General features: G+C 41.5%; 2 protein-coding genes across 5 annotated transcripts in view; both read right to left on the reverse strand.

Annotated features, from left to right (window-relative positions):
• Window positions 1-85: 85 nt before the first annotated feature.
• On the reverse strand, window positions 86-17,999 carry camsap1b (calmodulin regulated spectrin-associated protein 1b). Of its 3 annotated transcripts, none has more exons than XM_072665023.1 (19): window positions 17,855-17,999; window positions 16,763-16,933; window positions 13,289-13,551; window positions 10,826-10,987; window positions 10,290-10,370; window positions 9,907-9,939; window positions 8,691-8,832; window positions 8,283-8,422; window positions 8,071-8,167; window positions 7,755-7,890; window positions 6,808-6,899; window positions 6,544-6,616; window positions 4,190-6,440; window positions 3,963-4,099; window positions 2,965-3,179; window positions 2,654-2,756; window positions 2,408-2,517; window positions 1,983-2,101; window positions 86-1,845 (listed from the first exon to the last, which is right to left on the reverse strand). In XM_072665023.1, the coding sequence occupies exons 2-19, from the start codon at window positions 16,917-16,919 to the stop codon at window positions 1,549-1,551; spliced, it is 4,608 nt and encodes a 1,535-aa protein (XP_072521124.1). In that variant the 5' UTR covers window positions 16,920-16,933; window positions 17,855-17,999; the 3' UTR covers window positions 86-1,548. The 3 variants fall into 3 exon arrangements, with proteins under 3 accessions (XP_072521124.1, XP_072521122.1, XP_072521123.1); XM_072665021.1 differs by having other exon boundaries at window positions 7,722-7,890; XM_072665022.1 differs by lacking the exon at window positions 9,907-9,939 and having other exon boundaries at window positions 7,722-7,890.
• A 2,287-nt stretch (window positions 18,000-20,286) lies between these two features.
• Window positions 20,287-23,507, reverse strand: part of notch1b (notch receptor 1b) — a 41,430-nt gene continuing 38,209 nt past the window's right edge. For both annotated transcript variants that reach the window (XM_072665019.1, XM_072665020.1), the window contains one exon: window positions 20,287-23,505. In XM_072665019.1, coding sequence (XP_072521120.1) covers window positions 22,213-23,505 — 1,293 coding nt within the window. In that variant the 3' untranslated portion in view covers window positions 20,287-22,212. The remainder of the gene's footprint in view (window positions 23,506-23,507) is intronic.

A 23,507-nucleotide genomic window follows, 5' to 3' on the forward strand; every position in this document is an offset into this window, starting at 1 on the left:
AAAAACAAAACAGTGAATGACAAATAAAACAATAAACCTAATGATGTAAATGAGTTTATTAACATTTATTAAATTTTCAGTGCCTTTGTTTAAAATAAATAATGGTATTGTGGAGAAAAGTAAAATGACCAAGCATGAAAAGTACAGTGTTTTAAAAGAACTGTGACCAAAATCAGTACAATCTTTTAGTTTATATATAAACAAACATAATATACAAAACTGCACTGGGAAAGTGATCAAACGCAGCAATGTATTAGAACCAAGTCTATTGTCTACTACTTTTTTGGAAAACAGTAGCTTTAGAGCCTTTTTTAGGGGCCTTTGCGCATCAGTGTTGACTTCTAGTGTTTCTTTAGTTGTTTCTTAAGTGTAATATGCAGTTCAACCTCTTAACCCCCCATTGTTTTACAAGCACAGAACTAGTTAGTCTGTGTGCTCCTCCCTAGCTGATCTTCAGTATTAGAAGTAAAGTGCATGTGCAACACTATTTTGATCTCGACACCAACCTCAAGGCTTCAGTGAGTGTTTTTGGAACATTTTAAAACAAGGACGTGGCAGTGTCGACACTTTCTTCTGTCTCGAAGGAATGTTTTCAACACAGGTAAATAATTAGACAGCAACGGCAGAGAAGTAACCGATTATGAATATATTAAATACTGTCAATCAAACCATTTACAGCGACACTCTTCAGAACAGAGCATGCTGCTCTTTTGCATGAGAGACAAAGCTCCAGAGCCGACATCACTCATGGTTACATCGCATGATAAAAGCACTAAAACATGATCATGAGTGCACCATTTTACGGGACACGGTCGCCCAGTGGAGAAATCACTACCTCTACCGTTAGAATAGTAGCAAAACAAAAGAGCATCCAAGACACGTACCAAAGCCTATTCAAAAAGGTCTGTCGTAGGTCTATACACCAGTGCTACAGATGATTTGCTTTTAAAGCGCTGAATAAATAGACAATAGTACCACGATACGTGAAAGGCCAACAATATGTATGACTGGGATCATCCCAGTGACACAGGAGACAGTTCAGAGCAGCATGGGACTTTTTTTTAGGGAAAGAAGAGGAAGGGGAAAAAAAAAAGAAAAAAAAAAAAAAAAAAAAAAAAAAGTGAGGCAAGTCGGCAAATACTTTTCTACATGAATTTTTGGGTTCTGGTTTACCTTCAGATGCAGCAGACCTTGTTCAGATGCAGCAGTCTCTCAGTCTGTATTGTACAGTAAAGAGATGGAACCCCTGCTCATCAGGAAGGAAAGCTCTGCTGCAGGTGAGCTCGCCAGACTGAGAAAAAAGTTTCAAGTAACAAGAACTCAATTTTAAAAAAAGCGCCACAGGCTGCTTAGTGAAGACAAACCCTCGAACAGACCAAATGAAGAAGAGCATGTTGACCGTCTGTCCAAACATTCACTTGCACACAGTCACTCTCATCCCATTACAGCACAAGCGGAGAAGTTGATTGTTGACATCTCTGTGGTCTTTCTGCAATTACAGTAAGCACAAGCATCCTGGTTTAAGTTCCCACAGAACTCGGTTTGACTTCACTTTGCACTCTTCTTTGGCACCCCAGGCCTCTTGGCCTGCCAAAGGTGATTGTGGATGGTCAGGGCATCCACGCTGACAGATACGGTCTTGGCAGGTATAACTGTAAACTGCTTGCGGTCCGAGCTGTACTTGTACAGTTTGTCGATCATCTTCTTGGTGATGCTCTTTGGCCCTGTGCCAGTGAGCTTATGGATCTCCTCCGTGTCTGGGAAGTATGAGTAGAGCGCCCGAAACTGGCAGCCACCATCACGGAAGAGAATCATCAAGTGGTTTGACTCGCACTTCTCAAGCTCCTGCAGACAAATGTGCAAGCTAATTATATCAAAGAAGAGCTACAGCATCACAAAACTGTGGTACCGGGGGAGCTGTTGATCATTTGTTTTTTGCGCACCCATCTTTTAAAATCGTTGAGAACTCAGAAGTAACAAACCTCAAGAATGGAGTTTTTCTGTGGTTCATTTACTTTTCCAGCCAAGCAGCAGTGAGAGATGGCATTGTGGATGATTGGCTTATTAGACTTTGCACTAGGCTCCTTGAATAGTTTTGGGCCTGCAAGGATAAAAAAAATATCCCATAGAAAAAGTTATTTTACTGCCACACTGGCAGTTTACTGGCATTTTCTTTTACGTTGTCAACTTCATGGCACATGGACAAATAAAAATGACTAAAATGCCTAATGATTCTAAAAATAAAGACTTTTACCACTGACATTGAAGTAGATAAAGTTTTTGCGTGACAGCAACAATATAAAAATGTTAAAATGGGTGCTGATTTAGACTATACTGAAAATACACTGAACTATTGGTTAAGTTCTACATTGTTTCTACAAATAAAGCAAAGGTTAAGATTGCTCACCAGTATATTCCGCCATAGATGTCGATGTAATGGAAGACGCAGTGGAACCGTTGTCCCAGTCCCGCTCTGTAGTCCGACTGAGGCCTGAAAAGGACTCCACCGATTCCCCCCTACTCATGGAAAGAACATACCAATAAAAGCCATGGTGTTCAGCTACATTTAGAGGTCATGGTCTGGACAAGTGGATTGATTTTAAAACAGACTTAATTAAAACTGAACAGACACACCCACACATACACAGCTTACCGCTGAGATCCTGCACCCCCAGAGTTGACACTGTCTGCCTCAGTGGTGGCCACAGAGGCCAGCGAGAGATTGGAGCCAGACTTGGCACTGACTAGGTTCTCATCTGAGGGGGGACAAAGGAGACCTTTTTTAATTTAAAACAAATTAAAAAGAGCATAACATAACATTACATAACTTAAGAATCCTCCAGTTACAAATTGCAATATAGCTTCATTATGTAAGTCAGAAAATATATATAGGAGTTAGTATATGCTGTTTTTAGACTTTTTAAACTTTATTTAGTAACAATGAATAAAAGCAAGGCTGCTTACTGGCAGGGGAGAATTTGGGGAGTGTGTCTGTCGAAGGCTCTTCCTTAAACACAGACTTCGGTCTTTGCTTCTTGGGCTTAGGTTTGGGTTTAGGCTTAGGCTGTTCTTGCTCCTCAAACATTTCCTGCTGTTTTTTTCTCAAGTATTCTTGCTTGATCAACTCCCGCCTTGCTTTTTCCTCCTCCTTTCTCATTCGGTCCTCATCAGCTTTCCGCCTGAAAGCAAAAAGGTATTTCCTACCAACTTAAATCAATGCAGAAACAGGTGACTAAATGTATACTTTGTTTAAACTATTTTGCACCTTAAACAACTGTTTGCTGGATTTAACCGTATGCACCTTCACGTTCTAATCTGAATGCAACAATACTACATGCTAACTTTTCACACACCAAATGGTAATTCTATAATGATACTATAAATAAATAAATAAATAAATAAAAGAAAGGAAAAGAAAATATTAATCCAGCTCTTGGTGAGACAGCACTGCAATGTTTTAAGCATTCACTCAACACACCCGATTGAACTGATTCACGAGCTGGATTAGCGGTGTTAAGTTATGGAATTCTTAAAACTGTGCAGTGGTGTGAGGTACCAGTAGCAGGATTTATCAGAGGGAAGAAAAAAAAAAGGTCCCATATCCTACAGCTTCTTTGAATTTATTTAATTAATTAACTTTAAAACATTTTACTTCCCATAAATGACCTGTATAAAGTGAGGTACGAAGAGTACATTTTGATTAAAAAAAAAAAAAAAAAAAAGGGAGATTCCCATTATTTGGAACCTTTAAGTAAGGAGTTCAAAGTCTTAAAAGCATTGAACTGTTTACAATGCTGAGGCACTGAAAAATCACAACTTCTGGAAACCAGTTAGCATGATCTAATTGTCATTGTGCTGATTATGCTACAGAGCCTCAGATAACTTTCCTTTATCAACAGTCAAGTTGCCATCTTTGAGATCTAATGGTCAAATAAGTGCAAGTAGTCTAGCACACTACTGACCTGGCTTCATCTCTTTTAAGCTCGGTGTCTGCCTCTAGCTGCTGCTTGCGTATCCGAGCCTCCTCGGCTTTCTTCTGTTGTTTTAGGAGAAATGCTGCTCGCTTTTTAGCCATTTCATCCTCTGCTTTCTGTTCATCCTGTGGCCCCAAAACATTAAAAAGAACGAATTAATGGGAGATCATAATTAACACTGAATTTTTATTGTGTGAAATATAGTGAACTAATACCTTAAAGAAGAATCCCATGCCAGATTTCTTTTCTCCATCATTTCCATCTGTGGAGACATCTAGTGTATTAGAACTTCCATCATCTGACGGGGCTGCCAAGTCTGACAAGTCTACTTCAATTAGATTAGCCTTGCTCCTCGAGTTGTCCTCAGACAAGACTTTGTCATACTTGGGAACGCTTTCAAAGGTTGCGTCAGAGTCCCTTAGTGTACTACACACGCTCTCATTAGACGTCACTCCTAGAGCCACAGAGCTTGGCTCACGTGACACTGTACGCAGGTTGGCCTCATCATGTAGATGGAAGGAAGCGTTCTTCAAAGTGTCTTCATCTTGGATGATAATCTCAGGCTCTGCTCTGGGGGTCCTGCCCCCTGGACTGGCTCTAGCAGTAGGAGTGTCAATGGGAGTGGATATTTTCTGCCCTTTGCTGGTCTCTTTTGACAACTTCAGCTCAGAAGGTTTGGTGCGGGACCGCGCAGAGCTAAGCTTGGGTGGCTTACGCACTACGGGGCTGCCGCTTGGCTCCACAAAATGGATAGCAGCTCGAACATTTGGTTCAGATAAATTTCCTTGGTCACTGCTGGGTGGTGGGACAGCACCTGTTGGGGACTGGACATTTTGCTTCATGAGAAGATCCTGTTGAAGAGACAGCTGCACCATCTGCTGCTGAATGCTGCTAATAGCCTCGTTGAGCAGTTCTATAGAGCGATTACACTCATTGAGGTCTACTTCCTCATCTGCATCTAAGGCACTAGGGGGCATGGCAGCTGCACTATCCCATTCAAGAGATGCCTTCTCTGGCTCTTCAGTGCCTTTCTCTCCATCCCTCATTGCATCAACATAAGAGTCATCTTTTGATGACTTCTCTTTTTCACCATTGAACTTCTGACTGTCTTTAGCGTAGTCTGGTTTCAGGGGCTGAGGAAGTGTGTCGCTTTTCCCTTTTTTAACTATGTGCAGAAAGGCAGCCTTCCCAAGTTTGAGTCTTTGTCTAGCACACAAGATCTCCATCTTCTTTTTCTGGGTCTCAATGGCACGTCGTTTTTCTTCAAGCTGCATGTGCAGTTGCACAAGTTCTGAAGCCAGCATGTTGGCATTGTCTTTGCCCTGCTGTGAGGGACTCTGGTCTCTTTTCATCCTCCAGGAAGTTAGAGGTAAAGGGCTGCTCTCAGAACCGTCTGGTGTGGTCCTTTGCGAGCTGCTGGTGCTGGAGCGGATGTCTTGGTTACTTCCAAACCTCTGCATCTTCCGCTCTGCAAAGCTGGTCATTCGTACACTGCCGCTGGCGACGCTGCTTACCTGCGACTGCAGACTGATACCGGGACTTGAGCACCTGCTTCCTTCATCTTTGTCCTCATGCTCCTTCACATTCATGTCTTCTCTTAGTTTTGCAGACTCAACATCCTCTTCGTACAATTGTCTCTTTTGTGGATGCAGCTCCTTGGTTAGCTCTGCATCCTGCTCTTCAATGGTCTCCACAGTGTCTGCATCAGAGTCAGGCAGTACGCCCCAGGCCTGGACAGGCCTCTTGTCTTCATGCACAGATGAATGCAAGTAGAACCCTGTAGACTGTTCAGCAGAGAGTTCGACACTGCTTGTGACCATGGGTCTAAAGGCTTGAGCCTGCCCAGGGGGTGTAGGCACAGAGTCACTGGATTTGGGATCAGAAGCCATCTCAAGCTCAGAGCTGGAGCTAGCATTGAAGGTTCGGTTAAGGCTGTGTGGAGGTCTTCGTCTAGCTGAGGAACTGGGTCCATCACCTGCACCAACTCTACGTGCTGCCCCACGATGTCTTGTTTCCCCAGACTCCTCTTCCTTGTTCAGGCAAATAGACTTTTCTTTCGCTGGTTTAAGGACAGCAGGCATCAATGGTTCCAAATAAAAACTGGCAGTTCGGGAATCTGCACTGGCTTCCTCTTGTCGTCCCCATGCACTTGTTTTAGCAGCAGAAGTGACACACTGGCGTTCTAGGACAGAGTTTGTCAAAGTAATGTCATTCTTTGATGACTCTGCTCTGGTAATGGTTACCATCTCGTCTTCTTCATCCATGTTAACATTCCCCAGTAGCCCATGACCATTGACTCGCCGAGGACCACCCTGGCTTGGATGGCTCTGATGCTTGGGTGTGACTGTAGAGGCCAAGCTGTCCTCACTGATGGAGCATGTCAGACTGGCACTGTCGCCTGAAGCCAAGTCTGCGTCGCTGTCCGTGGCACAGTGGAGAACATAGCGATTCAGCTGGGAGAGTGGCCTGGTTAGAATTTGAAATGGAGCAGGACAAATTTGAGTCAATTACAAGCAGTCATACATTATTAATATACAAAGCATAAATAAAGAACAGAATTGTCCTTTACCTTTGTCTCTTGTCTGACCAAGCAACAGACCCCCGACTTTCTTGCGTCAAAGAATTTGAACGATTTCTACACGCTGGTAGAAAAGGGAAATACAAGCAATCAACACATCTCTTCTTGCATACAGGGCACAGTTTGATTACACACATTCATTCATCACCCAAAATGTCCTCACAAAATTTACAACAGCTATCAAGTATTAACAGCTTTTTTTATTATTATTATTATTATTTTATCTTATTTTTTACAGACAATGGCAATGTTTACCTGAAGTATCCTCTCCTTGCTGAGCTTTCTGTTGCCTCTGTCTCAGAGGTAGGAGTGGATGTGAGGGACTAAAGCTGGAACTCCCCTTGTTACTGAAACAGAAACCAGAGGACATTGTTGGCAGGCTTTCAAAACACACAATCAGGGCAAATGATATCCAAGTCTCCTGGAGTCCAAAATCTAATCTTAAATGATATTATGCATTTTCCACGTTAACAAATATAGACTGCTTGTGTTAGAAGTTAACATTTTTTGTTAAGCAAAGCCTTTCACCATTAAAATGCCACCAAAATGTTACAGTCTGGACAAAGATATCTGAATCACCCACATTAGCATCATGTTATTTGTGATTTATATTTCTCAGACTGCATTGTGGTCTACATAAAATGTCACAAATCCGCAGCACCACCACTGAACCCTAATAAGTCATATATATCCCTGCAGGCATGACACTGTGACAAACTGACCCAGTAAAAGCTTTACAAGATTAATCAAACCCACAAAGATGTTTTGTAGAGACAAAATAATCCATTCTAAAATACTGTGAAGAGCAATATGGTCATAAAATGCTGAAGCCTGTGCTCTAGAACTAGGTTCCTCTGAAGAATGCAAAACAAACTATGTATTTAAATCAGCTTATTAAAACAGCTCATTAAATAATAAAGCTTCATTAACACACCTCTCAGACAATGTAATCCTATAATTCTGGTCACACGGATTCAAAAGGTCTGAATAAAGCAACCAATTGTTCACATTTTACTTGAATTCTTTTCAAAAACCTTCCAGAACAGTTGATGTGGGGAAAACTCCAACTGTCTGATAACCACACAAAGACGTCAAGTCTTATATTCTACTAAAAGAGGTTCAGATGAAAATGCTTATGCATGGGGGAAAAGAGGGCTTTCAAGACTTACAGATTATCAGATTCCTCAGGGTGCAGGAAGTACCTGTTACACACATCTGGGCTGTTAGGGGCAGGATGAGTAGGATCAGCCATGCCAGGTGAAACCAGGAAGCTCCTTTTAGTAGCATTGGAGATGGGCACAGTGGGCCGGGAACTCTTGGACTGAGTCATTGCTCTTGCTTTGAGGGAGGGGACGTATGTTAAATATGTGCAAAGAATCATACATACAAGAAATTAAAATTAATGTTACAGATGGGGCTCACAAAACATACAAATGGGTGACATGTAACACTGAATATAATTGGCTAGATATAATTTCCCCCCACAAAATAAAAAGCACCAAGAACTACATTTCTTACCATCCTTGAATTCCTGGACATCCCTTGGCTGGACAAACTCAGGTTTCACAATCTCAAACCACCAAAACAGTTCAGCTATGAATACCATCACATTGTGCTGAGGAAAGATAATTGGTGGGAGGCAACAACTAAGAATAAGTAGTTCACATAAATATATGCAAAAACAAAGACTCATTTTACTGTGGAGATAGGAAATATGTTCCATATCTTACCTTAAGTACAAGAGGTGCATACAACAGGTCTTCTAGTGTTAAATAGAAACCCTTATTAAGGTACTCATTGGCAAACTCCTTCAGCAGCTGGATGTTATACAGGCTGTCCGCTATTGAGGTGACCTCCTTCAAGCAGATATCTACACATGGAGAGAATGATAAGGTTAGCAAACAGGTTCTCTAACAACATGCGGTTGGTTTGTGAGATTTATGAAACACACAAAGACAGTCAAAATTATGGTTTGGTTTGGTATGGTTTAAAAAGACAGAAAATGCTACAGTAAATACTGACATTACATTCATTCCCCCTATTTATATTCCTGATTTTGGGCACAAAGCTACTGTTAAACATTTAGGTCTACAGCACACAATTGAACAAGATCTAAAAAAATAATGGAGAATGTCTACCATCAAGCTTCATCAGGTCAGGGCAGTAGTAGTGGACCACAGTCAGCAAGGCAGCACCATCGCACACATCCCTCATCAGATCCTCCAGCAGGGGAAAGTGAGGCAGCTGACGGCCTGAGGCATGTTCCCGCCGATAGCGTACCTAAACATGTGAGAGGAGACAATTATCCAACGTGACTGGCTAATGCATTTCAGTCTATATACAATTACTGATAAACAGCATTTCACATCCACTACTTTTCAAAAGATAAATATTATGCCAAATTTTTCTAACATGACTGAACCACCTTGCTTATAGGCTTGTAATGAGTATGTAAACTAGATTAGACAAGGCAAAAACATCAAAATCACTAAAGAAACATTTTAAAGGGGAAAATGCAATCCAAACCAAGCCATAAAATATTACAATACATTGGTCATTAAACATCTTATTTGTTTTGAAGAATGCAAAGCTTGTTGAATGACACAGAGCACTAATTGACAAGACAAAAGCACTAAGAATAGCTATGCACAAAATACAGAGTCGCTAACTGGCTTCACAAAATGAAACAGTGATTCAAGGCTGTCCGTTCCACAGCGAGCAGACGCTGTATTACAGTCAAGTGCCATTTCAGCAATTTTATGAGCCAATCATAATCGCCTGATCAAGTAGTCAGGATGGGTCAGGAAGTATCACCCCAAAGCTAGCTCAAACACACACAGTCTAGCTAGCTATATTAAATTGAGAGCTACAATATAGAGGTGAAAGAGAGTTTAGAGTTAGCACAGAATGGAGATGGCAGGATGGAGGAGCATCATACCATATGTGGTTGCATGCAATTCGCCAGCTCAAGCAGTAGATCAGGCTGAAGGGGACATATACAGCAACGTGAGAGTGTTATGAAAAACAGACAGACTAAAAAGAGATGGAGACAGAGGAGATGGTAAAGAAAAATTAAATGTACAAACGCTTCAGTGGCACAATCAGGGGTCCCCAAACTCACTCTCACACAGACACAGTGGAATGCGTTAGCTCATACTGCATGGGCTTAGGGGAGTGAAAGGCAGAGATTGTTCTGCGATTATTGGACAATGTGAGCCATTGGGCGTTAAGAGTTTCCCACTGTAATTCACTGCAAAATCAAAAGAAGCGTGGCCAGGATGGTGGGGTGTGTGCGCACACAACACATACTAATGCGTGCAGCGGTGGAGGCGATTGCACTGGCAGCCAACTTACAGGTACTAGCTTCCAATACCACTTTGAGGGAGACTATCCGAGTAGCAAGGGAGGGGGAGGAGGAGGAGGAGGAGTAGGAGGTTAGAGGGAGAGAGACGGGAGGGGGGGGGGGCAGACAGGAATGTACGGTCAGAGAAGAAAAGAAACAGAACTGACACCACTTGCAGACTCAGAAGAGAAAGAGAGAGACAGAGGGGGAAAGACTGGTGGTACTGGATAACTTCCATATGGAATCTTTTCTCTGTGATACAGTGAAGAGATTTTTAGCTGTACACCAACACTGTCCAGGGAGACAAAAGGCTTTCAAAATGGTATTGCTATTCACATATTTCATCACTGCAACACACAAAGTTGGCAAGAAAATGAACAGCTGAAGATGATACCTTTTGGTGGCTGGGAGAATCCAGTAGATGCTGCTTTACTTTGTGTTCTTTTTCTGTGATCTCCCTCATTTTCAAGTTCACCTGGATACCACAGGGAAATAATCAGATGGTCATTAATGGATTACCTTTTTCAGCTCCAGACATTCTGTTTTTACTGGCAAGCCTTGGCTCAAAGAGATCCCAAAAAGACTGAGAGGCACATTGAATCCTATTCACACATGAATATAAGATCTAAACACAGACTAACATAGGTAAGCTAAGGGCAGCATGTCTGTTTAAGTCTGGCTTATCTAAACAAGTATCTCTGTAGAAATAAAACATCAGTCCTTCTGCACAATAAACTGCAAACAATAATGATGCAAATTTAAGAAATGTTGGCATGGTCTGAGAGTTACAGTGAGGAAAACTACAGAGTTTGGAAAAGCTTGGTCCTAAACATGTAATTAATCCCATTCACTGTGTTGCAGGATTTGAAGAAACTAGCAAAGACTTTCAATATAAAGCTTCATACATTCACACAAATCTCAATAATTTACCTTGTTAATCCAGAAGATCATGGCGTCCTCGAGATCAAAGGGGAGTTCCTTTGAAGCACTGAAGGTGGAGAAGCGTTTGACACAAGTCACCACCTTCTCAATGCTGATCATCTCCACCGTGTAGGCCATCATCAGGGCATCAATCATGGGCATGTGGGAGCTCTACGACACAGTTTAGCATTAACAGTTAACACAAACAAAGAGAACACCCAACAACATATGTGGACAAGTAGCAGCTTTAAGTATTTGCACAAAGACTTCCACTTGGTGCCAAAGAGGATGGACGAGAAAGGCAGTGACCAACTGAACATATTACATAACATTTCACACAGACACAAAGCATCTTCTCACTTACACACGCACTGATGTGAAATGGCTTAATAAACATAAGACAACAGTGCATTAAAATTAGTCCCGCAATAATCACAGACAGAGGTTCACAATCCAGCCAAAGTCTGTGCTCACACAGCAGGTAAAGTGGCCTAAATACAATGTTTTTATAGGCTGTTCACACTGCCACACAACACATCTGTCACATATTAGGAAAAGTATCGAACATTGGCCCCATTTACCTGTTGGGTAGCCCAAATGATGTCCCTGAACAGGATGCTTTGACTTTTACAAGACATTTTGAAAACTACAAATCGAAATTCAAATTCTGACACAAATGCTGTTTCTTATTGACGTTCACGCCAGGTAAGAAATTGGGCCACTAACGACCCAACTTAACATTAAACATTCTGCTCTTAGACAGGTCAGACAAATATTGACTAATAAGCTCCGGTTCCCAATCACTAACTTAGTTTACCATGAAATAAGACTATGTTAATAAAAGACAGCACAACAGCAGAATCTGACTTCTAATAGTAAGTGTTCAGCTTTTGTTTTTGAAAACCTACAGAGCCAAAACCTACACACACTACGGAGACAAGTCCTTTAACCTTTCTTTCTCTCAGGGTGTGTACAGAAGCCCCTGCTGATCACTGTTTTACTTTCAGAGCCAGAGTATCCGCAGGCATCAGCTCCACCACAAAGCTCCTCCAGTTACCATGGCAACCCTTTGCCCAGTCATACACTGGCTTCTTCTCTCTAGGTTGCATAGACGCGTCAGCACAAACCAGTCGGATTGGCCCTCCACTCCAGACAAACGTATCGGCTCGCTTCCACATTGCATTCTTACAGATTAGCTCTTGATCCTGACAATGAGGGAGACGTCTTGACGAATCAGCCGACAGAGAAGCATGAAGTGGGCTACAAGGATGGCTGGTTGCCAAGGCAACAGAGTAAAATGATGGACGGTCTGACTACCTTGGGAGCCCTCTGGGCACAAGCCAAGCTAGGAGACCTCTAGTGATTAGAAAACCTGTGTTAAAATGTTCAATGCTAGCCTGATATGTATAAAACAAAAGTGATTAAGCATGCACATTAAAACCCAACACTGCCAATGTCAATAATGCATGCCAAAAAAATCCTAGAGCAGCAGTGAGGTTGAGAAGGAAAACTGGAAACAGACTCAGACAGAAAATTGATGAGCCGTTGCATAATTTTAAAAAGTACCTCAAAAGGTTCAAGAATCAAAAGCTGATCAATAGGTTCACTCCAAACAGAAAATAACCCTGAGTAGTTGGGTTACACAGTATCTTAAACTATCCCAAAAGACCAAAAAAAGTACAGTGCTATTGCATTATGCCAATATAATAGTGTAAAAAAAATCCTCATCAACACTGTTCAACTTCCTGCCATGTATAAGTTTAGAAACGGAATACACTGCATCATACCATGGCCATTGGGCAAAAGGCTGGTCCCAACTCTGGCATTTAACAATTAGAACCCCCTGAAACTATAATGACCTATGACTGCAGTGATGCTTCAGTACACCATTAGTTTTACCTTAAAAAGCATTTTTACGAGGGTGAAGCAACAACCTTTCTTGTAAGCAAGAGTTTACTTATGCCACTGTACAACCAATTTATATAACAAACAATAACACAGAAGAATGAGGGTCTGTGTTCTTTTTAAATAAGCCAAGACAAATCTCAGTAAATTGGCCACTGACTGCTTAGAAAAAATCTCTTAAAACTCATTTGGCACAACCATCATCGTATACACACCTTGGAACAATTAGCTTTTGTCAAACAGGTTTATGAGGATTACACTCCTCAAAGCCTTGTACAGGGTGTGGGCTCAATAGAGAACATTTGCATGTAAAGGGATAAAACCACAAGTGGGTAGAACAGGAAGATTTCCTCAGACTAGTGCATATATCCTGGTAGTATAATGCAATATTTCCATCAGGGCTACTCTCCACTCACTTGGCATGAAAGCGTCTAACTACCAATGAAAGCTTGTCGACACCACTTTTAAACTATGGTTCAGTACTTTTGCAACCCATTAAAAAAACTGAACCAACCAACATTAAATCCAAGCACAAGAAATTAGCTGAAATCCACCGTAAGTGCTTACCATTTTGATAGGCTGACAAGTCAGGTCCACCTCAGTGACAGGCGTGTCATCACCCTCCATCACATATATGCCTTTGCGGGACAGAGCCTGGATGACTGACTGATGGGACTGGAGGGAGGCCACCTGGTCCCCTTTAAGGATGAGGCCACATACACGACAATAGAGCTCAGAGGACAGCAACAGACGAATCACAGGGGGTTTAATGTGCTCCTGCTCGTACTGGTCTGTGTAGAAGGGGTCCCGCAAGTCTTCTGGGATGTGATCTGAGAGGATGAAAATGGGGGGAAACATTAGAAACAATGTCAAAAAAACAAAAAGAAGAAGAAGAAAAACAAAAAAGTTATCCCAGGTAAAGTAAAACAGTTAGATCCTGATGCTGAACAAAGAGCCTAAATGCTATCCCGCTTAGAAAGGAGGCTATGTAAGGCAGGCAGGTAAGTTCATTCAATAGAGAGGTCACATGGTGGAAGAGGAGACCCAGATTGAGGTTAGGGTAGGCTGAAAGTCAATTTGCACAGCACTCTGCGTTTCAGTGAATTACACTGACTGTTTTGCTTATTAGTTTAGGTGTCCCCGATCTGCAAGTGTTACCAAACACAGCGAGAGTGTGAAAACAAAGCTGTGCTGCCGTGTTTCACGGTTTATGAGCTCCCGTGTTGACACTGATAAGCTGTGGCAGCTGGACCTGGCCACAAACACACCGCTGAAATATTTAACTGATGAGAAGCCAAAACTGCCCTTCACTAAGAGGGCAAGGCACCATCCTACGGAATCACAAGGGTGCCATTCTGCTAAATGTCAGATGGCACGAGTTATCCCTCATGCATGCATGTACACACCTGACCCCTTCGGTGTGCCATGTGGGAAAACCTGCTTTGTTTGCCTGCTTCATACATTCAACATATCACAAGTCAGTATACAATAATGACTCTATTAAGGCCATCCATGACGATGATGATCAGTAGGTTTTTGGTCATCCTTTACTTGATGGGCAGCCAAGAAAACCAACTCAATAAACACACACAAAAAAACAAACAAACAAAAAAACCCCACTGTTTTAGCTGCATAAGCAGGTTTTCAACCACTCCCCAGCAGATAGGCAGTATTGTTTACTTGGCTAGGATTCTGAAGACCCTTTAAATACAGAACAAACTAGCATAGGAGGACAGCAGATTTATTATCTGCACATCATGCCAATTGCAATTTTAAATGTCTAAAAAGACTAGAGCTGTGTGCATTGCAGCACACCCCAGCCATCATGGAGAATCCATCTACTCCTGACTCCTGTTGAAGTACCCAAAACAACACAATACACTGCTACAAAGCCATGCAAGACTACAAATAAATGTACAATGAAAATAGGGGTAATAAGAAATCATTGGAAAATAATTATTCAAATTAGTGTAGTGAAATGTAAAACACCAATGCACCCGATGGTCTATTCTGAGGGTCTTTACTCAGATTGCTCAGATACCTAATTTTAATCACTGACCATGGTGAAAGCAAAGTGGGAGAGGAACTGTAATTACTACACAAACTATACCATTGCAATAACTGTGCTTTTTTAAGCTCTAAAGTTACTAAACCTTTGGAAATGCATTTTAACCAAACCAGTGTGTGTGGTATATAATTAAAGCTCTGTAGCATCAAGACATCAAAACCTGAAAGATCAGATTAAACCCTGACCTCAAAACAGAAAATCAGATCAAATCTGAAAATGTACATCAGTTTACCCCCAAAAGAACAATATCAAATCTACATTATTACCATACACTGTCATGACAAGACACTTAACTGACATGGTTCAATGCAAATTAATTATTGATAAGCAGAGCAACCGTGCCTCAAATGGAATTAGGTCAGATGCATCTGAGACAAGGTTTCCTATCCAGTGGCATCAGACAGCTCCCCTGCACTGTACAGTATGAGGGCTAGCTGCTCTTCATAACATGCTTGAGTACACCAGCCAATAGGATCCATTTTCTGTGCTCAGCACTTGAACATGGAGCTGCAGTGAGACTCATAGGCAAAGAAGGTAAACATAAACCTATTGTTTAATAGAGGCAAGGCAAGACTTTGAACAGGAGTTCACCAAACCCAAACTTCCACTGATGAAAAAGAGCAAGCGCAAGAAATCAATGTTTGATGCCTGCAGTGACATTTGCTAAAGCGCTGTGCTGCTCTGCCCGTGTGCAACAGACCTGTGCTGTCCAGTGCCAGGAAAAGAACTAAAAATACACTCCTGGTTAATGCTATTCTATGCTGTGGTTCACAGTTCGTGCAGACAGAGTAGTCACACTACACCTAGTCATTTTACAGACAGGCAAGTTTGTTAAAATTTGGACCTACAACATGTGGTAATGCTGACTTTCTATAAAAACAGAATTTGATTAAAAGCAATCATTTCAAAAACAACATTAAGGTTATAAGTTGAATTATCAAAAAATAAGACTGGAAAGTGTTAAATCTGGTCACTCTGTTAGGCCAATACAAGAAAGGAAGACAAACAAGGTTTGGAAAGTCATGTATACTGAAATTAAATGTGTGTGATGACAATCTTGTCCCTACTTTTCTTCTGCTTGTGAACACAATCTTGACTACTTGCAGTCAAACACCATACATACTAAGAGAGGAAACGTTCCCTCAGCCATTAATTTACTGTTCTACTTAAGATTGAAAGAAACTGGTTTATGGAAGCACTGGCTGTCACAAAAGCTTACAAATCACACCATGGTACAAAACAAATCATAAAACAAGTTCCAGTATAACTATGATAATTTGCTGTCAGATTAATCAAATAAGTACCATGTCCTAAACATCAGCCTTTTACACCAAGACTCCTCCCTCTTTGACAGAAGTGCAAACAAATGCAGCTAGTGAGTGTATAACTCAGAGAGACCACATTTCAAGATCACCCACTGAAGTTACAATCTGCCAGATTTGCAGATGGAACAAATGCTGTTTATCCTGACCATCAAATCCTGCATCAGTAGACACAGGCTACTGGGGCACCCTCATTTTGAACTTTGCATGCAATGACCCAGATCAATCCCTGCTGATACCAGTCAACCCACTGATAACTCAAAAACGACTGTGCCATATAATGTCAATCTAAAACCATGCCTTATGCTAAAGAGGACCTCAAATCACAGCTACAAGGTTTTTTTTTTTTTTTGGTTTTTTTTTTTTACAATGCAGCACTGTTTTAGTGGAAAGAGAGGTGTAGTGCAACATTTGGATCTGTTATAGTGGCCAAATTTGGTAATCTGACTGTGCTCAGGAGATATGTCGTTATGCAATGAGGACATGCTGATGGGAAAAATAAGAACTGCTACTTGACCTCATCATGGGCTCCAGTGAAAGCCAAGATTGATCTCATGCATTTGATATGGACTGTAAAATCTGATCTACTTAATGTGTCAAACTGTGATTAAGTAACGCCAAGAAACCAAACTGGACACTCAAATTGCTTACCGATTCCGTAAGCTTTAGCAAATATCCATCGTAGGTTCGCGGCGATTTTTGCCCTCGCTGAATCGTACATTTCCAGCGGGGTGATCTCCATCCCCTCGCCCGTCGCTTCCATCTTTCTCCGGGTGCTGTCCCCTCCAGCACCCAAGTCCACGTCCATCCTGCAGCCACTGCCTAAACCACAACGGGTGTCCGAAACAAAACGTCAACACGTTGCCCTTCTTTATTGTTTCTTACGAAGTCCCTAAACTATCAAGACATACAAATGACCATTAGAGACGTTCCCAAGATTGAATCATAGGTTCACTCAATTTTACAACTCCACAAATGGTTCCCTCCGTTTAGAAAGGGTGCTCTGAGTAAACGGAGGGAACAATTTCTTCAACTGAGGCAAATTTGAATAAACATAACATACCCAGGTAGCGGGGTAGGCTAGCTAACGTCTCGCGTTGGAAACTAACGTTTGAGCACCACGGCGCTAAGCAAGTGTATGGGCCAGCTAGCATTAGCTACCTAGCTAGCTATCCTAAACGTAGTTTGATAGTTTGAACAAAACATGTCAAACCAAACAAGTCCAAACTTCAAAGACCGCGCATGTATAACTAGCTATGGGAATGAGCAAGCATTTACTTTGAGTACTTTAAGCTTAAATGTAGGCGAGCTAATAATGACGTGCGGGCCAACCACAGTCAGCTAGCTAGTGCTAGCTAGATAGCTAACTTAGCTGAGACTCGAGCTCTGTACCAAACACTCAGAATTTGACTATCTGTGCAGCTAACCAACTACCAGGGTAGCATAGTGGAGTTAGCTAGCTAGCTAAATGATTCATTATTTATTTGTCGTCATATTTTCATATTAAAATGATAACCAAGAACATGAGGAGTATAACTAGCTGAACGTTTTCAGGTAAATAGAGGGAATACGCTAGCACTAGCTCAATGTGTGTAGACATACGTATTAACGCTGGCTAACGTGAGCTATTAGCTTGCCCGCCGCTAGCGACACGCACGCTAAAGCTAAACGGACAATAACAGCAATAACAGTGAGCCGAGCAGCTCAATTATCTTCGTCGTAAACAGCGTTACACCTGCATACCTTTACGGCGTACGCTTTATCAGCAATCCAACTGGAGAAATACGTTGCTTAATAAAGATAACATCGGAAAAAAACAGGCCAGGGGAACTCATAGAGACCCGCTGGTCCGAGCCGACAGAAGCGGGGATGCAGCTGGTGACCGTCTCCTCCCAGCAGCGCTACAGCAGCAGAAACAGCGAGAGGACCCAGCCTAACAACCGCGCCCCCAGAGGCTGACTTTCGAAATGTAACCGACGACCAGAAATTCAAACGACAACATTTGTATAAACAGCTGAAAGCAGAGGGAGCTGTCAGATCACGGTAAAACTCACCTGTATGTGTATTAGTTTAATATGCAAACTGCTGTAGAGGATCACTAACAGTTCGGGTCAAGTCTAAGTAAATAGCATATCTAATTTATTATTATTTATTTAGCTGCAAGTAAGCAAGGTCACTTCCAGGGTGAGGATAAGGAAAGCCTTTTAACCTAATTGCCGCCAACGATTTAAGCCGTAACTTCATTTTTACTGGTAAAAACCTAAAAATCTAAATTCCAAATCGCTGTAATGCAGTTTCCAGAAGACATTTTTATTTTTAGATATTAACTATGAAATATTCACTAGTTAGCTAGAGATAGTAATATCAGATCTCAGTTTCTATAAAGCCATTTTACTTAGCTAGCTAGTCATCTTGTCAGGACGACATTAGGCCATGTTTCCACTAGCTGGCTAATTTACATTATATCGATTAAAGATTTACACTATTTTTACAAGTAAACATGATAATTCCAAATTAGAATAGGTTCTTGCTTTAGATATCAATAATAATAATATATAAAACGATACTGTACATTCAGTTAAATTAAATCCAATTGTTAATTAAATCAGAGCTGTTTTGAATTAGCTAGTATGTGCACTAGTAAGATTATTTTACTGACATGTAGACCTGGACTGAAAATGAAGGGTGGCATACAGCAAATGGAGAAAAATATAAATTATACTATAACATTTGCAGAAATTTGATATAGGCTTTGTTCCAGTAAATAATAACACATATTTTCACTTTAAAAAAAAAATCAACATGTCATTTGAACAGAGGAGCCCAAATTGACTTTGTTTGCAATGGTATGTTTGAAAGCGTATAAATCAAAGCTGTAGTCACACCACAAGATGGCGCAGTGTGAACGTACTATGGCTGATGGAAACTCGCCTTTCTGTTGACTACACCATCCAAGCCTGGTCCTGGAGTGTCCCAACCCTTGCACGTTTTAGCAGTATGGGTTGGATAACAGGCGGCACCTCTTAAACCAGCCATTACCAACCAGACCATCCTAAAGCAGCCGACACACCGACCAAACACAAAATGCGTAAAGACGCACCAGATGCGTAACCCCCCCCCGGAGAGTGCCCAGGCCAAGATTACTGCAGCTGTAGAGAAAAGCAAACACGTGACGACATCTCAGGTGTGGATTAATTACAATGTATTGACTAATGTACTGGATAGTGTAACCTTACACAGTTTAGGATAAGACTCGACACTTTGGACACACATGAGGACAGTCCACTAACTGCTGTTCATTTTATTTGAACAGTATGTAATGTAATGATCTTACATTATTTATTATAAATCTGAAAAACACACTCCTGCAGATCACACAAGGTTCCTTACCTTACTGACAAACGAGCGCTTTATTAGACAGTCACGTTAAGACTAAAGGATGATTTTAGTCAAAGGGATGATTTTAGTGCCAGAGAATTTGGTTACAGCTATTTGTTAGATTTTATTTAAAGCTTCTTTATTTCCAAACCTAATATCTAAATGTTTTGCCGTTTCTTTAAATTGTAATTTCTAACATTTTCGTGGTACATGGACTGATATACATTTTCCAAAATGACTATGTTTGCATTGAAAATGTATTTCTCTAAAATGTTTTTGTAAATATGTAAATTAGATTAGAATTAGATTAAAACATGAATCCTCAGAGAGTGAGATATCTGATCTGGTATATCTGGTTATAAAGTGCATTACTATTAGGCAGAAATCGCCGGAACCCCCCCAGTAAATAAGAGAAATGTCTTCCTATGTCCCTCCCCAGAGGAAATATTGTTTAATTTACAGAAAAAGTTTTAGAAACACTGGGGAGAATTTCTTGTCTACCTCAAATCCAGGACTGTATAAGTATTGTTATTATTATCTTATTATCTTTGGGTAGCTTCTAAACTTTCAAACAGAAGATCCAACAGAGATTCACCACTGACAGGGTCATTCTAACAATGCTTAATCTGTGGCCAGAAAATCTGCAGACAAAAGTCAGATAAAATGGTTTATGATGGTGAGCTTTATCTGTGATTCTTCACTGCACTGAAAAGTATTAGGGGAAAATGAGTCCTTATTAAAACGAGCATGGGAAAGAAAGTCATTTCAGTGAAAAACTTGCACACTACAACAGAAACTGAAATTCAATGTATATTTGTAACTTTTATTACTTCAAGAAGAACATTTACATATGGACAGTAGAACTGACAGAAAATATACTTTATGTAAACTACAGTTTGCTGACAGGTAACAGGTACTGCATACTGGATGCAGTTGGCTTGTTATAATCTTTTTTTTATTTTCGGTGGGCTGAAAAAGTACATATAGTATCACATCACCATCACCCTTTTCAAAGAAACTCAATTTAATACAAATTTTATATCAAACTAGTGGTCAATAAATAGATTTTAAAGCATCTAATTATGTTATTCTCAATCTATATGGGTTGTAAAGTAGCCTCTAATTATCTGTATACATTTCTTATATGACCTCTAACTCAGTGATACTGAGCAAAATATAGTTTCTGTGTCTATGATAGGAAAACAAACAGCTACTGATCATCAAAACCTCAGATTTCAGGGGCACGCTTTAAACTTAAGATTTCTGAAACAAAATCCTCTTCACATAAAATACGTCCAGTAGGTCTATTTACATCAGCCATAGGCTCCAACAAAACTTTACAATATAGGAAGTAAAGAGAGGCTCAGTAAAGCCTCTCCACTCAACCCCATACATTTTTGGCCACTTGACCAGTTCAGTAACATGGAAAGGGAGGAAGGACACAGAGAAATTTAGACTGCAGCCTGTTTTACACACATCCACTCTTAAAAACAAAGGTACTTCAAACAGTTTTTGAGTGATGGCTCAAGGACGAAGAACCACTTTTGGTTCTATAAAGAACCATGTTTGTAATGAGGATGTGTAAGTGTGAAGTGTGACCTTTACATCAAGAGACATTCTCACACTCACACATCTCTTTTACAAACATAATTCTTCAGTGTACCAAACTGTACAAAAAGCAGTTCCTGTAGGGCATCTCTCAAAGACCAGTTTAAAGTACCTTTTTATTTTTCTTAAAGAGTGTTCAACATCGAATAACGAAGTGTAAATCCTCGCTTTCACACCCACCCATACAATGGAAGTTTTAGAATTCTGCTTTCTGCAGGTACTTTATAAACAAACAGGTAAAATAAGGAAATCTCATAAAGAAACTGTACAAACGCTCATCCATCAATGAACATGAGACCTCAGGACTACTTTACCATTTTCTTACTTAAAGAAAACTTAAAGTCTTGAGAACTTGGCCACAGCAACATAATACAAGAACCTAGTTTCAGACACAGATTTGGACCTGTCTCACACTAAAAGAATTCAGTGGTCAATCCCCGTTGACAGTGTCATTCAGTCCAAGACGAAAGTTCAGTCTTCCGTGTTCAGAAAACTAGTCCAAATACAAACGTGGAAAAAAAAAAGTAAAACTCCTTGGTCTAATATCCTTTATCTGGTTACAATGGATAAAGCAGCTCCTTTGATTGTTAACACAGACATAAAATCTACTTAAGTACTGTAATACTGAAAACTTCATTATAAAATGTACTCTATAAAATGCCCTTTCGCAAATGCTGCTGTGTACAAAATTATACAATGACATAGAAAAAATAAAAAATAAAAGCAAAGGCCAATTGTCTACAAAAAAAGTAAAGGCATTTTTAAAAAACAATAAATACCCAGTGTATACGCCAGAAACCACAGTATAATGCAACCAAAACAACACAACACTAAAGAACAAAAAATGCTGCTACTTCTTTTACTCTTGTGCTCCAAAAAAAATCCTTAAGCAGATGAAAAAAGTATAAATAACAAGACATTAATAAATAAAAAAAGAAAATGAACCAACAAACAAACAAAAAGATGTGGTTAGTACAAAAGGCGTAGAAAAGACCCTTCATTTCAAATGGGCTTACTGTTTGCTGTTTTTTTTTTCCAGAGTGCTTTTAATATACACAGAACTAAACAAAACAAAACAAAGAACAACAATCAGTCCTTTACCAGAAGCAAGAGCTTCACTTGAACTGCTCAGGAATCTGTCCCATTTGTGTCTGCATGCTGGTGGGCGGGCTAGAGATGCCCTCAGACCAGTCAGACATGTTGGAGTGGGGAGAAGAACTGGACCACTGGTCTGGCGAGCCAGGCGAGGGTGTGAGGAATGGGTGCTCGGGCACCTGGAGCTGGTGACTCGGCGTGTTGGTGGCATCCATGGCGGCTGAATAGCTGTGCTGGGACGGGGGTGTTAGGAACTGTGTGCTGGCCATGCTGGGTGCCAGCGTTTGGGCTTGGAGCAACTGGGTATCCTGTGGCAGGATGGTGTGAATGGGTATAGAATTGGTTTGCTGCAGCTCTCCGCCACTCATGAAATTCTGCCCACTGTTCGTGTTTTGGTGCTGCAGCTGGATGCTTGTTTGCTGCTGCTGTTGCTGCTGCCTCTGCTGCTGCTGTAGACTGGGCTGCATCTGCTGTTGTTGATGCAGAAGATGTTGACCAGCCAAGTGGGTATTGGCCAGACCCTGGAAGCTCATTATCTGGGGAAGGCCACTGCCATTGTGGAGCATCATGCCATGCTGGGCAGGGGGTTGGTGTTGGCCATTTCTCACAGCTCCAAACTGACCCTGCTGACCCATTCCACTGTGCATTCTGTTCAGCCAGTCGCACTGACCACTGGACCCGGTGGAGCCAGGGACTGGCAAGTGGGTAAGACGTGGAGGCAAGGGATCAAACTGCAAGCGGGCAAGATCCTGTTTACTGGCCATGCCCAGGTGGGTAACGCCCGGCATGTGGGTGTCCGGCACGGCTTGTAAGTGACTGAGCGACTGCTGGAAGGGGGAGGTCATGAGGGGTGGAGAAGCTACATCTGAGACATAACCGTGGGGGGACTCAAGAGAGTCCACAGGAGAGAGCGCAGCCGAGCTGTCCAGCAGGCCACCTTTACCATCCTGGGGCTTTGTCTTCTTCTTGGCCTTCGGATCCTTGCTGCCGTCCTTGCAGGCCATGCCTTTGGCACCAGGCTTGCGGGGCTTCTTGCTTGGAACGGAGGGCTTCATGCTGCCCAGGTAGGCATTAGGGGAGCAGAGAGGGGGTGAGAGGGTGGTGCTAAGGGGGGCGCCATGCATGGGTGGACTGCGCACAAGGTTGTATTCGTCCATGAGGCGCACAATGTCGTGGTGCATGCGCTCCTGGGCAATGTCCCGTGGCAGGCGATCCATGTGGTCTGTGATCTCGCGGTTGGCAAAGTGCTCCAGCAGGACTTTGGCTGTCTCATAGCTACCTTCCCTTGCAGCCAGAAACAGAGGTGTTTCCTCCT

The sequence above is a fragment of the Salminus brasiliensis genome, chromosome 20 (genome assembly GCF_030463535.1).
Source record: "Salminus brasiliensis chromosome 20, fSalBra1.hap2, whole genome shotgun sequence".
Classification (NCBI taxonomy): Eukaryota; Metazoa; Chordata; class Actinopteri; order Characiformes; family Bryconidae; genus Salminus; species Salminus brasiliensis.